The 17,323-nt window shown below is 36.2% G+C and overlaps 1 protein-coding gene across 2 annotated transcripts in view; it reads right to left on the minus strand.

The window, feature by feature from the left end:
• The window catches only part of LOC113051806 (NACHT, LRR and PYD domains-containing protein 3-like), a 29,795-nt gene extending 16,187 nt beyond the window's left edge, over nt 1–13,608 (minus strand). The window contains exons 1-5 of one of the 2 annotated variants that reach the window (XM_026215905.1): nt 13,487–13,608; nt 11,292–11,482; nt 4,519–6,558; nt 2,026–2,199; nt 1,555–1,728 (exon numbers count right to left, since the gene is read on the minus strand). In XM_026215905.1, coding sequence (XP_026071690.1) covers nt 1,555–1,728; nt 2,026–2,199; nt 4,519–6,558; nt 11,292–11,440 — 2,537 coding nt within the window. In that variant the 5' untranslated portion in view covers nt 11,441–11,482; nt 13,487–13,608. Of the gene's footprint in view, nt 1–1,554; nt 1,729–2,025; nt 2,200–4,518; nt 6,559–11,265; nt 11,483–13,486 lie in introns of those variants that run through there. The other variant, XM_026215906.1, reaches the window with a different exon arrangement.
• Between the last annotated feature and the right edge of the window lie 3,715 nt (nt 13,609–17,323).

Below are 17,323 nucleotides of genomic sequence, written 5' to 3' on the forward strand. Positions count from 1 at the left end.
TTACATCACTGAATTACATTGATACTGACTACTTACTGTTGGAATTAGGGCTGTAGCTATCGAATATTTTAGTAATCGAGTATTCTACCAAAAATTCCATTGATTAATCGAGTAATCGGTTAGAATGCGTTTTTGCTTATTTAAAGTGCAATATTATTTATGCAAGAGAAAAAAAGACTCCTGGGTCTCTTAAAATGAACAAGTAAGTTTCCTTTTTTAGAAAAAAAATATTTGTATTTTTTTAAATGCATAGAATGCAATGCATACATCAAAAATAAACATTTAATTATTACCCATTGTTTCTCTGTCTGTACTTGTACTGTGAACAATGACAATAAAGTTGACAGATGAATTAAGTGCATTTAAGTGCCATTCAGTTGGGGTTTTAAATACAGCATTTTCTGAGATGCACATTAAACATTAAACACATAAAACATTTATTTAATATATCTTTTAATTATTGAAAAATTAAGCAAACTCAACTTTTTGGTAAACAAAGGGGATTTACTAATAAAAATAAAACATGGAAGAAATGTTGTGTGATTAAACCTTAAAAAAAAATAATGTTAGATTTTTTTTTTGTAGTAGTAGGCTATGTACATTCTGCTGAACAATAGTAATAGATATCTGGCAAATAATTGTCTTTAAACCAGACTTTTATTTTGATGGGTTGACGTAACTTTATAGTTCTGTGTATGTGATGTGGCACTAGTTTTACTCAAATCAAACGGTCAAATGCTCATGAAGTGATTGTAAGAGCAGTTCTGGAGATGTTGTTCATGTGTTCACGTCTTATTTAAAGAGACAACAGATGCTGAAATCACCGGAGCGCCACGCGCGCTTCAGTGTGTGTAAATAAACGGAGACGTGCTTCTGCGCCACTCATTAACAGAGACAGGCAGAACATGCAGGATTCATATTTAAATAGACTGTTCCGGCTTAATATTTACAGATATTATTCCATATCGTGATTTGATGTAAGTGCAATGACCTATGTTTGATTAATTCATTCAAAATTTGGCAAATTCCTTGCCATTCTGCGTTAAACTGTAAATTCCGTTTTTAGGACTGGATTCCGCGATTCCCTCTGCGTTTTCTGCATCACGGAAATCATAGGGCCCTAGTTGTGGTGTGCCAGCTCTATCTTGCAATGGGCACACACCCTCAAATCAAAACACTGCTGACTCCTTGCAGTATGAGATCTTGGACGCAGTACTTGTGTCTCCTTTTGCTTTGTGGATGACGTAAACGTGTTGTGTCACATTAAAAAAAATCATTGCAAAAGAACCTGACGTGAGATTTAAAATAAATTTAAAGAAGCTTCGAGGCAGAGGAATTTGCCTCTATCATTTTTTGTAATCGAATTACTCGAGTTACTCGAGGAATCGTTTCAGCCCTAGTTGGAATACCTTTGTTAATTATTCTGTTAAACAAATTTCATTGCTATTTGCTGGTCCGTGTTGGCTCTTGTCCATTGTTGCAACTTGGAGCCCATTGTAACATTTACATAATAACATATACACATCTCAACAACATAATTTTAGGTCCACATACTTGAGTTTCTCCAGTTTGCAGTTTGGATGGTTCAGTCGATCAGAGAGCATCTTTACTCCGGAGTGTCCAGGGTAATTGTAGCTGAGATCCAGCTCTTTCAGGTATAAGGGGTTGGAACTCAGAGCCGAGGCCAGACAACAACAGCCTTTCTCTGTCACCATACAGCCAGATAGTCTACAAACATGCATATCAACAATCAAATAATCTACAAACACAAACTGTGTTTAGTACAGTTTAGGACACTAAAGTGTGATACATTAAACACAGTATTAGACAAGGTGCTATCAAAAATGAATTGTGTCTTTTAGGGCTGGGCGGTATGATGGTATATATCATTACTGCTGTATAAAATGTTAACCGTAACAGATATTTTTATTCTGTGTATACCGTGACATGTAAATAAATATCTCAACGTTTTACACTTGATTTAATGTTTTTTAAATACTGAATGGTTACAAATTTTTTAGAGACCTCAGTTTCTCTAGTTGACAGTTTGTACTCTTCAGTCCATCTGAGAGAAGCTTCACTCCTGAATCCTGCAAGTCATTGTTACTCAGGTCCAGCTCTCTCAGGAAGGAGTTTGATGATTGTAGAGCTGAGGCCACAATTTCACAGGATTTATCAGTGAGATTACAATCAGCAAGACTATAAGAGAGCAAAACACAATTCAAATTAGATCTACAAACAACTGCATAAGGTAGTTCAAATATAAGTTGAATAATAGTCTGTATCTCACTAGGCCACTCAAAACAACTTGATAATGGTCAAGGTCGGCACATGCATTGACTGTTTATCTTCAAATAAAACTCCCCTGTGTCAACTCTTTCTGATTTTCAGTAGCAGGGCTGCCCCCTAATAGTCAAGGAGAAGAGGCTTGGTCGGCCAAAATTTGTTAGTTGCTTAGTGGCAGGAAAAAAAATCCAAAGGAAGTGATGAGGTCACACAGTCCGTGATGGTCAGAACATTTTGTGCTAAGAAAGTACTTCCAAATGGTTACTATCATTCATCGACCTCAAATATGGCTTATCATCTCTGAAATATGTAAGTAGTAGCAACTTTACATGGCCGCTCAATCTACTGTTAACCTAGAAAAAATGTGTGCTATTCAAGTGTCTGAACAGTAGCACGCTCACAGCATGACAGATGGAGGCGCCATTGCAGTCACTTGCTCTTAATGGGTTAGTTCACCCAAAAATTAACATTATGCCATACATTACGCACCCTCAAGGCATCCTAGGTACAGTATATATGACTTTCTTATTTCAGACAAATCCTGTCTGAGTTATATTAAAAAATGTCCTGGCTATTCTAAGCTCTATCATTGTAGTCAGTTGGTGTTGCAGTTGAACAGTCCAAAAGAAGTGAAATAAAAAGCTCCCATCCATAAAAAAAAGTGTCTCACATGGCTCAGGGGGCGAACAAAGGTCTCCTGTAGCAAATCGTTGCATTTTTGTAGGAAAAATATCCATATTCAAAATATAATAATCACTTTAATCTAGCCTGTACCAACAGTTGTACAACAAAGCAGCTCCAGGCTGATGACATATGAGGTCAGGATTGCACATGCACCGGTGAGTCTTGTAAAAAACAATGTTTGTTTACAGGTGCAAAGGAAGCAAAGTTTCTTTACTTTAGCAAAGGAAAACCAGTCTCTTCTTGGCATATATCAAAATCCTCTGACATTCTTCTTTACAAATCTTCATTTTGTACCTCTAATTAGTGACTGTTGTTTTTTTAATTGATCTCTCAAAGCCCACCTCATACGCTATGTCACCTGCATGGAACTGCTTCCGTGTAGAACAGTGAGCTCAATGTAGATTAAAAATAAAATTATTATTACATTTTAAATATGATTATTTTTATTACAAAAATGCATCGATACAGGAGGCCTTTGTTCACCCCCAGAGCCATTTGAGATACTTTTTATATTTAACTTCTTGTGGACTGATGCACTGCAACACCCGATGACTCCAATGACTGAGCTTGGAATAGCAGGACAATTTTTTATATAATTTTGACTGGATTCATCTGAAAGAAGAAAAAGTCATATTCACCTAGGATGCCTTGAGGGTGAGTAATTTATGCCCTAATTTTCATTTTTGGGTGCACTAACCCTTTAAAATACTTCGTCATTTTGGTCATACAGATAAGAATAAAACATATTTCAAATCTGTAAAGCCTCTACGTTAATTTGTGTGCACTCACCGAAATGAAACATTGTGCTTTTGTAAAATAATGAAAGCAAACAGGATGCACGTTCTCAGCCTCTGTGAACTTGAGCATAAAACTCTGCATATACTTGCCTTTCAGACATTACATATATATATATATATATATATATATATACATATATATATATATATATATATATGTATATATATGTGTGTGTGTGTGTATATATATGTATATACATATATATATATATGTATATATATATATATATATATATATATATATATATATATGTATATATATATATATATATATATATATATATATATATATATATACACACACACACACACACACACACACACACACACACATATATATATATATACATATACAAACACAGAAAACACTTGTTTATCAATAGATAAATAAATGCTAATGCATTTTAATCGTACTGTTTTTCCCTGACACATTCATCATCATTACTTCTGCCAGTGTGCTGTTGCAAGCTTTATGGATGCCCTTGGATGCTTATTAGGCTATGAAGACAATTAAATGCTCATTAAAATGATTTAAATGGTTTATTAATAAACGTGCGATCAGTCGACTAATGCTTAAAATGAACAACTACTAGTTGAGTTGTGAGTTGACAGGTCTAGTCTAGTTTTGCCAGAAAAATAAAAAAAATCTGCAAAGTTTTGCAATAAAATCAATTTATGCAATTATTAAATACACCTCAATCAGCAGACACTGCATACATTAGCTTAAGTAAAAGAGGTATTTAACACTCACAGAGCTTTTCTGCAGTTTTTCACAGCTGGTAAGAGTTTTTTGCGACCTTCTTCTGATGTATTAAATTTCTTGGGATCAAGTTCCTCCAGCACATCTTCTGACATCTGATACATGTAGGCGATTGTTGAGCAAAGTGCAGAAGATAGTTTTTTCTCTGAGTGTTTGTCTGATTTCAGAAACACCTGGATCTCTCTGTACAGAGTCTGATCTTTTATTTCAAAGAGACAAAGAAAAAGATTGATGGATCTGTCAGCTGAAAGATTATGTCCATGTTTAATTTTGTCTTTAATATAAACAGTTGTTTTCTCAATGCTCCTTGAGCAGCTGTGAGTGTTGGTCAGTAGATCCTGTAAAAGTCCCTGATTGGAGTCCAGTGAGATGCCTAGCAGGAACCGGAGAAAAAGATCCAGGTGTCCATTTTCACTTTCTAAGGCTTTATCTACTGCTCCTCTAAGAAAATTATGCAGGGAATCAAAAAACCTTAGTACCTCTACAGTGTTAATTACATAACAATAAAACACATAAATAGCAGCAAGAAACTCCTGAAAACTCAGATGTATGAAGCAGTAGACTTTCCTCTGATGAATCACAGATTCCTCCTTAAATATCTCGGTGCAAATCCCAGAATACACTGAGGCATCAATGACATCAATGTCACACTCTTTCAGATCCTCCTCATAAAACATGATATTGCCTTTCTTCAGTTGTTTAAAAGCCAGTTCAGCAAGTTTCAAAATCATGTCTCTGTTGGACTGCTGGAGTTTTCCAGGATCTCTCTCATCATACTTCTGATTCCTTATGTTTATGTGAATGAGCAGAAAGTGGATGTACATTTCAGTCAGAGTTTGGGGGATTTCTGCACTCTCATCTTGTTCCAGGATGTTCTGAAGCACAGTGGATGAGATCCAGCAGAAGACTGGTATGTGGCACATGATGTGAAGGCTTCTTGATCTTATGATGTGTGAGATGATTCTGCTGGCTTGATGCTGATCACTGATCCTCTTCCTGAAATATTCCTCCTTCTGAGGGTCACTGAATCCCTGTATTTCAGTCACCCGGTTGATGTATTTTGAAGGGATTTGATTGGTTGCTGCTGGTCTAGAGGTGATCCAGATGTGAGCAGAGGGAAGCAGCTCTCCTCTGATGATGTTTGACACTAATACACCAACTAATGAAGACTTATTTATATCAGAAACCAACTCACTTTCGGAAAACCTCAGTGTGATTCGGCTTTCATCCAGACCATCAAAGATGAACACAACTTTACATTTATCATAAACCTTTGAGTCCAGATCTTGAAGTTCAGGAAGAAAGTCAAGCAGAATGTTGTGAATACTGTACTGATTGTCTTTAATCAAGTTCAGCTCTCGAAATGGAAGCACAAACATGAAATCTACATCCTGATTGGCTTTTCCCTCTGCCCAGTCCAGAATGAACTTCTGCACAGAGACTGTTTTTCCAATTCCAGCGATGCCTTTAGTAAGAACAATCTTTATTTTGTCATCCTTTCTTCTCTTCCCATAAAATCCTTGCTCAGGTAAGGATTTAAAGATGTCATTGCAGTGAATTTGAGTGTTTTGTGAATGCTGTGTTCTGGCTGTTTTCTCTATCTGTAACACTTCATGTTCATCATTCACCCCTTCACTTTCTCCCTCTATGATACAAAGCTGTGTGTAGATCCTGTTTAGCAGTGTTTGATTATCCTGTAGTTTGATTCCCTCAAATAAGCACTCATACTTGTTTCTCATGCTGGTTTTGTGTTTCTCTTTGACTCTCTGCAGGACATCATCCACCAGAGAATCCTGCTGCAGATTTGTGTAACAGAGAGCAGAACTGGATTCTTCCGAGACTTTATATGTTTGTAGAACAGGATGTATTATAGACTTCTTCTTGCATTGAGGGCAGTCAAATTCTTGACTGAACTTATCCCAATAGCAGCTGATACACTGTCTGCAGAAACTATGTTTGCAGGTAATTGAAACTGGATCTCTCATAACCTGCTCACACATTCCACATTTGGAAAGATCCTGCAACAAACACCTACAGAGAGATCTCAGATGTGTTATTTAACATAATCAGAAATACATGCACATTTTGAAAAGTTTCTAGTAAAAGGCTGATTTATACTTCTGCATAGGCTACACACCAGTTTTCATTTATACTCCTGCATCGACGTGCAATTATAAATGCAGAATGCAAGTCTGGAGTGTCCATGGGCATGTTGCTAGTGTGATCAAAAGTATTGAGGCAAAAGCCGAAGAAGAAGCAGCTTGTCGGAGAGGCATCAGCTGTGATGGTGGCAAATCAATATCCAACAACAAATAATTTATTTAAAAAAAGAAAAAAAAGAAGAGACAACAATGGAGCAGGAGAAAATGGCACTTTTTCATTCTCCATAAGGACTTGTACCATGGCAGAACAAAATTTTTTTGTCGTGGACAACTAGTGCTATGTTGTATAATAAATTTAAAGACACTTGTTCTTTGCTTTGTTTATTTTAAATAAGAAGGTGTAACATTAAAGTATATTAAAGTGCAAAAACACCCATAAAAGTCAAATAAATATGGAGGGAAGTGTTTTAGCAGACTAATCAAATAGAATTGACACATTGTTACATTTCTAGAAAAGGGTATGTCAGGCGTAATTCAACGCAGAAGTATTAATCAGCCTTAATTCGCTAATCATATTTGCTAATAAGTGTTGTACCAAGTTTTTTATTATACTGTCACTTTTCGCTTAGACTCAAGAACATGCTGATATTGTTTCATGGATCTGCTTACAAACTGATCATAATTAGAAAATTTGTAAAAAACTGAAATGCCTAGGTTTATACTTCTGTCATGGAAAGGCTATTAAAGGGATAGTACATCCAAAAATGATAATTTGCTGTTAATTTAATCATGGTCAGGGCATCCAAGATTGACTTTTTTTTGTAAAACTGTAAAGAAGATTTTTTTTTTATCTGAAACCGTGGTCCTTGGTGACTCATAAAATGCAAGTCTGCAGCTGCCCATTTTTGAGAATAACAAAGGCATATCAAAGAACACAAATTTAATACCCATGGATCCTGATGATATATCGAGGTCTTATCATGCGAAATGATCAGTCTGTGTAAGAAATTAAATTTTTTTTACAACATAATTACCTCTAATCCACATAGCCTCAACATAACCTAAGTGATGTTTGGTTTGCGAACAAATCATTCTTTTGTACAAATTCTTTTTGGTGAACTATTTGAACCAGTTCACCAAATCGTACTGAACCATCTGGACCAGTGATCCTCAAATCTGGCTCTTTTCCTGCGAAGTTTAGCTCTAACCCTAATCAAACATGCATGAGTTTGCTAATCATTGTCTTCAGGATCATTAGAAAATCACAGGCAGGTGTGTTTAATTGGAGTCGGAACTAAACTCTGCAGGACACTGGATCTCGCGAGCCAGATTTGAGGATCAGTGATCTGGACTGTTAGCAGTTCTGAACAGTTCATCACTCAAACACAAGACACAGCCGAAATATCAGCATATATGCTCCTATGATGTTGGTTTTTACCAACTCATTTAAGGCCTGGTTCACACGGGACGATTTTAAAATTGTTGGCCAATTTTCCAAACCTGAGAGACCCCGCACACGGCGATTAAAAAATCACGGGTCTAACAGTTTTGGTCGTTCCGTGTGTGGTGTGCAGCCACACGGCAATATCAACACATCACACACAAACCGATTTGACTCCCGAGCAGAGTATGTGAGCGGAGTGGAGTGGCAACAATTTCCCCTCCGCGCTCAAAGCATTTAATAATCACTCCGCTCCAGCTCCACTCCGGGTTCACAATTTCCCGCTCCCGCTCCACTCCGCGCTCAGTGATACCAGAAACACCGCTCCGCCTTCGCTCTGTGGCTAAAGTATTTCAGTATGTTTGAAATGTTATGTTCATAACTTAGCCTATATTAAAATAAAATAAAATAACAGGAGTGTTTCAAAGTGGTTTAGGCTATTGTGTGCAAACTTTTTTTCCTACCACATGCCAAACTAATAACATGGATGTCAGCATTAATATGATTACTGTATTCTGCTGTGCAAATTTTGTTTGTGATGAAAATCACAGTACATTTTTATTTTATCTACAGATCAATGCATTTCTTACAGATTTCTGATTATTCAAAATCAGATACAGATGAAGTAACACTGTAAGATTACATTTGTTTGAATGCATTATTGTGAAAGCGATTGCGTGTGAATGTGCTGTAGCTGTTTAAATCATGCTTCGACCCGAAAATATTCAGTGAAAGGAACAGACAAACTCCTTGAGAACTAACTTTTAACTTCCCGCTCGGCTATTGTCGTCATTGTAACCTTCTGATATGAGAGATCCATCTGTATCAAGCTATAGTTGAATATGTTTAACGTCAATACTTGCTAAATATGCAGTTATATTACGGGCCGCTGGCATGAATTGTACTCGTGATGGAGCGGTGGTGGAGCGCTCTTGGAGCGAGTGAAAACCACAACGCTCCGACTTTTAAAAAATCCGCTCCTCGCTCCTGTCAAAATCACACCGCTCCACTCCACGCTCCGCTCATACTCCGCTCCGCTCACATACTCTGCCCCCGAGCATTCCCAGGTCAGACAGGAAATCTCGCAAAATCCCTCGAGATCAAACGTGACTTTAGAGTAAACAATCATGGCGGACGAAGAGGATGCAGTGGCCACAGTTTGTGCTTTGTTTTTAACGGAACAAAAACATAAGAAAAACAAGAAAGGGCGATGGTCAAAGAGGTGGAGACAATGCGAGCATGGACTATACTTGCTATATCATGATATGGAGATAAGTTGTTGTTTTATCTAATAGAAATGTTGTTACGTACTACACAGATTAATAACCGTTGAAATAAACGTTCATATATTCGTTTCTATGTACTCTGGTGGACTGCAGTTGTGGATGTAGTTATGCCCATCGACTTTGTATTTGTATTTGTATTTGTATTTGTATTTGTTATATTATATACGCCGGCTGTTTTGATTTTGTTTCCCGGTACTATCACTGCCTCGTCACCTCGCTTTTTGATTGGCTACACGCAACAGTCCACAGGCTGCGTGATTGTTTGTCCTCTGGGGACACCACACATGAGAAGAAATCGGGCCAAATAAATCCAACATGTTGGATATCCCCGATTTGAGATCGGAGCGGTCCCGACATTCTTCCGAGCAGAGGAGAGCATTCTTAACACACCACACACGGCAGGAATATTTGATCAGATTATTTTACAATAATCAGAGCATCCTAAGATTGTCGGAAGGGCTGAATTGGGGCTAAAATCGGCCCAATTATCATGCCGTGTGAACCAGCCTTAACACTCCAACAGAACACTGGACTGAAGAAAAAGTTCCAACACAGACCAAAGATTGAAGAGCCGCTGAAATGCATATATGCTAACCAAGCACTTGAATGAAGAGGCACAATGAAAGTTTTTATGGTTTCTTATAATTTATGTAAAAAGGTGAGCATCTTACATCATTTTCGTTTTACATCATTATTGGGTGCTTTAATATTATTATGTGTATATGTTACTAGTGGTTGACCGATATTGTTTTTTTTTTTTTTTTGACAGCCGATGCCGATATCTTGGAAAGCAGGGGGCCGATAGGTGATATAAAGCTGATATGTGTATATATATATGTTTTTTTTTTTCATATTTAAGAAATTTGAAATAATTTGACAGTAGATTAAAAAATACATGTGTAACATAAACATACTTTAGATGACAAAGTATTTTTCACAAATAAATATTTAATAAAAATATAATTAAAAGGACGTAACCACTGTAACTAAAAGGGAACTCAGTATTTTGGGAAGTTTGTGTGGACTGGGAATCATATTTTTCAAATAAAGCACACAGTGAAAATTACATAAATATGACAGTGGGCTAATGCATAAAGCGCAGCATAATTTGAAATCACAAGTTTAAAGTTTAAATCATTCAATTCACACGGACCGACCATCACACAGAGGACACACAATCATGCTGGATACACATACACACTTCACAAGATCTCACAGCTGGATTCGACTAAGTTTACAATGTTTGTGAAATTAAATATTCATTAGTCATTGTGTATTTGCTTAATGCTGATGGCAAACGAGAAAGTATTATAATGTTTGTATAAGTATACATACATTTCTTTGTTTAACCATTCTATCTAAATATTAGACTGACTTCTATTCATATTAGACAGAACTTTTAACAATGACAGTAAACAAGAGAGAGAGTGTGAGCACTGTATGTGCCTAGGGGCTGCCTTTCTCAGCACCGTCAAAATAAAAGTCCTGCCTTGAACACATAGGCCAAGTAGAAAAACGTATCAGCCGATTACAATATTTGAAAAATGCCAAATTTCTGCTATATCAGCCTCGGCAATATATCGGTTGACCACTACATGTTACATCATTGTGTGATTAAGGAAACAAACTAGTGAATTGAACTGAATCTCAAAGCACCAGTTCGAAGAAAAGAATGCCTACGGTCTTAGCTCATCAGGAGCTAAGGGTATTCATTTTGTGTTCCTATTATGCTTTCTTTTTTTTTTATTGTGCAGACGTTGATTTGCATTTTATGGATCACAAAGGTTTTCACACAGTTTCAGGTGAAAATCTTCTTTACTGTTCTGCTGGGAAAAAAACATCACTTACATATTGTATGGCTTGAGGGTGAGTAAATTAACAGCAAATTTTCATTTTGGGTGAACCATACCTTTGAGATTAAATCTTGTGTCTCACTTTATGTCAGAGTTCACTGCTCCACCACTGAATTCAGGTGGAATGTCCATAGATACATCACTCTTCATAGACACACAGCTGGGTTCTGGAGTTCCCGCTCTTTTAGTCTGAGCAGAAACGACTCTTTTTCTCTTCTCATGGAAACTCATTTTAGAGGCCCTCCTGTTCTTCAGAAGTGGCAATCGTTGTGTCTGCAAATGCATACATACATTAGAATGGGGCATAACTGTCCTGAATGATAAAGTGGTCATGTGATGCATTTTAAAGGTTTCCCTGTACTTTAGTGTTTTGTAGCTGTTTGTGCATGTATAAGATCTGCAAAGTTACAAAGCTCAAAGTCTCCCACAAAATGATTTTTTCTATCTAAAATATAAGGCTGATCCAGACCAGCCAGAAACACAGTGACCCTGAGTGAAAATGTCCAAACAAAGGTTGTGTTTGGGAAATAGACGTACGGGTGCTGCCAGCATTGCTACAGAGGTTGAAGGGGTTGGGGGGTCAGCCTGTCGGCGCTCAGACCTTATACTGCACACTGCATCAAATTGATCTGCATGGCTGTTGTTTTTGATGGTGCAAAAAGAAGAACCATGCCTTCCGTAGCAAACTCATCTTCATGCATGACAATGAGAACCTTTGCACAATCCTCAAGCAAAAGATCTATGAGGGTGGGAGGCAGTTCGCATCAAAACAGCAGCTCTGGGAGGCTATTCTGACATCCTTCAAACAAATTCAAGCAGAAACTCTCCAAAAACTCACAAGTTCAATGGATGCAAGAATTGTGAAGGTGATATCAAAGAAGGGTTCCTATGTTAATATGTAACTGGCTGTAAGGATGTTTTGATTGAAATAGCTTTTGATTTCAGTAAATATGACCACCTAATACTGTAAATTCAGCAAATGCCCGTTTTCAGTTCTTTACAACCTATACAATGTTTTAACTCCTGGGCATAATAATTTGGAACAGTGCATTTTCAGTTTTTGTTTTTGAAATAAATACTGCTGTCATTAGCAGGTTTGTTCAGTAAAATTTGAATTATACCCTAATGGTTGATGACTTGAAAATTATACTCACTGTCATTTGTATTGACTAATTATGAAAATCTGAGAAAGATATAATTTGCATAATTTGGAATGCAGTGTAAACGTCAAAACCTGATTTTTTTAGTTCATGACCCCTTTAACTGCAGATAGTTTATTGGTGAGCAAATTATATAAAGCTAAATATCTCCAATCTGTTCTGATTAAGAAACAAACTCACGAACATCTTGGATGTCCCGAGTACATTTTCAACACACTTTCATTTTTGATTGAAATATTACTTCAAGTAGTTTGGCATAATCTTTATTCTAAAAAATCTTACAATAGGTTGCTTATAATATAAATATTTTATAAACTTTTGTCACCCAAATTAAGTAATTTATGAACATTTATCAACTACAATGCAGTTTTATAACAGTCAAGGTAGTCACGTCTGTTGACTGTCTTGAAATCTCACTGCCTTGTGTCATGGCCAACTGCTGATTTTTCAACAGCTATGTTTTACAGAGTAACATTAAGGGAACTTTAGGAAGGAGTAACAGTTTTTTTTTTTTTTAACACAAAGACTAAGAAATACTTTTTACACATTTTCCTTTTTTATAGAGTTAAATCAATTAAGTTAACCTTCAGCAGTCTAATATACCTGCACAGAGCTATCCATAAGCATTTACTTTAACGGTAGTTGATCTGCAGGGGAAATGCTTCAGCCCAGGATGTAACTTAACCAGACGCTGCTTTCAGTGGCTCTCAAAGAACTTCACAAACCCGGAAATGGTAAAACATCAACTGAAATTTCTGTTACTTTCATCCAACTAGTTAAAATTAAATTAATTTCTAAGTAATGAGGTCAACAATATAATTCAACTAAATATGCGGGTTCATTTTAGAAACTAAAATCTGAAACTAAAAGTGACGACAAGCTATCAAATCTGAATACAATATTAAATATGTCAATTCCACAGGATATACTGACAAAAGTATTATATTTATAAAATCCAAGTAGTAAAGGCATAAAAAATAAAAAATATAATAAATAAGGATACCTCTCAAAGAAAAAGAACACGGAGGTCACAATCAGACAATCGTAAATAAAACCAAGCCCATCTTATGTTTGTACCTGTAGAATCAGCTAACGTTAGTCAAACTTTCATACTCACCCGTTAAAAAAGGTCTCTTTTGGAAAGGGATTTGTACCCCAGGAGGGACATTGGAATGATATGGACAAGGTATAAAGGGTTTTGTGAGTGAGTATGAGTATGTTGCGACAACCCCCTCGAGGTTTCACTTCATCATCGACTTGACGTAAGCAATGAGTCAGTAGGCTACTTGTTGGACACTCTGTTGTAATAATGTAATTTTTATCATGATATTTTTACACACATAAATCTGTCGCTATGAAACTTAATGTGGTCCCATTAGCGTAAAGCATCGTTCTCTGTCATATAAGAGTGTTGATCGTGTCGAAAGTTACCGCAGTGGGGTTAATACAGTTTGTCGAGAATAAATAATGTCAGGGAGGGTGGAAAAGGTGTCATGGTTTTGGTTCAAGACCCTATGCTAGCAAGTACAAGCATGCCCAGATTGCAAATTAGCCAAATGTGGCTATTTGCCTATATACATACTTTACTAATTTTGAATAGCATCTGGCTACTGCAGTTCTCCTTTGAACACCAGGTGGAGACACATATCTAAAAACATAAACCAGTCATTAAGTAACATCTCAACTCAATTTACTAGGACTTTTACTTTATTCACAAGTAAATTATCCTAAATGCAGCTTCTGGCAGTCACATGTCACAGTGTGTCCCAGATTTTTAGTACTTTGAGGCAATTAATTTCTGGTGATACACCTGGTTCACAAGTTTAAAGTGGTCACAACATCCTCAAAACACCACTGCTATTTGTGCAATGACTATGAGAGAACGCCACATACTACAAATTTGTATTTACATACAGATGGAAGTAAACCTAATTTGCAAGAAACTTGATGTTTATTGACATTTATCGAATAAGCACAAAAGGTTACTGAAGATCAAATTAATTGAATAAAATCACATATAAAAACGTGATACCCCAACATTATGCCAAGCTGAAATTTGTGATAACTTACAACTTACAGTGCATTGAAATTACATTTTCTTCTTGTGTGTTAAAAACTAAGATTTGCAGCATGGATGTTCCACCCAAGGACAATTTTAATCAACTCTGATTCTTCCTTTGGCTTTCTCCATATCTCCTGTGTTATTATGGTGAATATTATTACATACTGTATAAAGGTGCAAAACAGACTTTTTACCCTTCTTTTAAAAAAAAAAAAAAAAAAAAAAAACTTTTTAACTTTAACAGGTATGGGTTGACCTGTAAGTATGTTACATTTTTCTGGCGACCTCAGCTACCAGATTTTTTTCTTTTAAAATGTCTTTTTTTTTTTCACAGTGTAAGCTTTATTTTACTGTAGTCAGTAAAAAGAGGTATGAACAATAAAATAAGTGAATTCCTAGCAGTGCATGAGTAGACATTTCTAAAAGGTTATTTTTGTCATGTTGTCACGCTCAGTGGAACACACAGTCTATAGGCTGTCCTTTTCACATCCTGCGATGCCGTGACCTATAACTATTAGCCCAAAGCATGTTTTAATGCCTACTAAACTTGACCTATAGTTCCAGCCTGCCTCATATATCCCAGGGACAGGGTTTTCCTGTGGAAAAAAACAGCAACAACCTTCAGATGTCCTGTCTTTAAGTTCATTAATCCATATAGCTTTGTTTTTTTTTGCAGTGGAATTTGTCTTTAAGGAAGTCAGCTACATATAGAAACCTAGTCTGGTGGCTTTGTCAGGAAATGGATTTTGCAGTATCAAATAAAATACTTCTTTTCAAGTCTTCATATATATCACCAGAATTCATAAACAGCTCTGAAGATATTCTAGCTTTAATGAACAAAAAAGGTCAGAGGTCATTTAACATTAGGTGCTAAATTTACTGCAGCCATGTTAACACCTCACTGGCAAGTGTTTACGGAGTAAGAGCTCTGAGATGCGTCTCATTCCAGCCTCAGCGTCACTGTTTGTGCTCTTTCAGTCATGCACTAACAGCAGTGTGAATGGACATACCAGAGCAACATTCCCACATGACACCTCTCTAGGTATACTTTTACATTTGTCAATCTTATCTGCTTTTTTTACCCTCTATCTCATTGTGTGCACTTGTGAGACTATGATAATAGAGTTAAGATCGGTTACAGACCTTTTGGAGAATGTGCAAGGGGCTATTTGTGTTCACCACATGATCTCAAGTTACAAACCTCATACTGTAACAGAATATTTGGAAGGGCCCAAATGGGTGTGGATTATCAATAACATACTTTTTTACATCACACTAGACATTCCTTTTTCACATACTGTCAGAATCCACACCGTTTAGACCTAAAAGGCTCTGCTTTCATAGGGTTTGGAAAAATATTATTTCATATTTTACAGTTGTGAAACCATCATGTAACATGTAACCTTACACTTCAAATATATGTGATGTGTAGACATTATTTTCAACTTTTATCTATCTATCTATCTATCTATCTATCTATCTATCTATCTATCTATCTATCTATCTATCTATCTATCTATCTATCTATCTATCTATCGAAATTCATGCAAGTGTGGAGTGCCAAAAGGTTCTGTCTTAGGCCCTTTGTTGTTTTTCTTGTACTTGCTCCACTTTAACATGATATTAAGAAACATACTGGTGTTTTTGCTTGTTACTCCACATAAATCTATCCACATAAATTAGTTTTTTCTCACCCATGAATTAATGTGTACACATTATTTTCAACTTTTATCTATCTATACACACATACATAAATCGTTTTTGTTTTGTTTTTCACTCATGAATTATTAGTTGATGCACACACACACACACACACATATACATACATATAAAATTTAATTTATGCATTTTTATCCAAAGCGATTTACATAGCATTCAGGCTAACAATTTTTCCTAACATGTGTTCCCCGGGGATCGAACCCCCAACCTCGCGCTTGCTCGCAATGCGATACCACTTGAGCTACAGGAACATTAGTGTATATATATATATATATATATATATATATATATATATATATATATATATATACTTTAATGGGCCCAAAAAAAAAAAAAAAGAGTCATTTCATTTACATACTGTTTAAGACACTGTAAACACATATATTTCAAGTTCTTCTACTGCTTTTCTCACTTTACTCCACTATACTGTTGCTGCTCCACTGTTTAGCGATTAGAATGTTTATACGGTTTATTTCTTTTATCAGTTTATTAATTACTTATTGTTTTCTACTTGTTATCTTGCATATTCCTACAGAACTGGGTAGACAAGTTAAGAACAAAGCAATTTAGCCAGGGGGCTACGTTTAAGTTTTTACAGTCACTTATTGATGTGAAGAAGGGCCTGAAATGTGTTTACACTTCTGAGGAGATCTGCAGTACATTACAGTGCAGTTTAAGAGGATGCGGATGAGGTGTACTGTCCCAGAACTGAGATCATGAAGGTCAGGACCCCCTCAGAGAGATAATGTGAAACACCTGAGGCCCCGGAGGAGCTTTCATACAGAGTCTACTGTTTAAAGTAAACCTGGAAATGTGAGGCCCGACAGCTATTAACACGGTTCCAGTGATGACCTTTACATTATGGACTGAGTTTCATATAATAATGAGTTGTTTCTTGCATAGACGAAAATGGCACGACAATATTTGAAGGTAATGTTTTGTTTTCAAAGCTTATTTAAATCTATGGACACCCCTACTTCTGTAAATGTATGGGATGTTCTTCAATTTTTCCACTCATTTTGACCAATGACATTTCCAATTACTCATGATCTACTTGATGAGGATTACTATCGATAAGGATTAAAAAAAAAAACAAACAACAAAGATATTCTTCTCAAAAAGTCAAAAAATAAGCAGGAGGTTCCCATTTGAATTCTTGCCCCACTATATATG

This window comes from Carassius auratus, chromosome 32 (genome assembly GCF_003368295.1).
Source record: "Carassius auratus strain Wakin chromosome 32, ASM336829v1, whole genome shotgun sequence".
NCBI classification, from domain to species: Eukaryota; Metazoa; Chordata; class Actinopteri; order Cypriniformes; family Cyprinidae; genus Carassius; species Carassius auratus.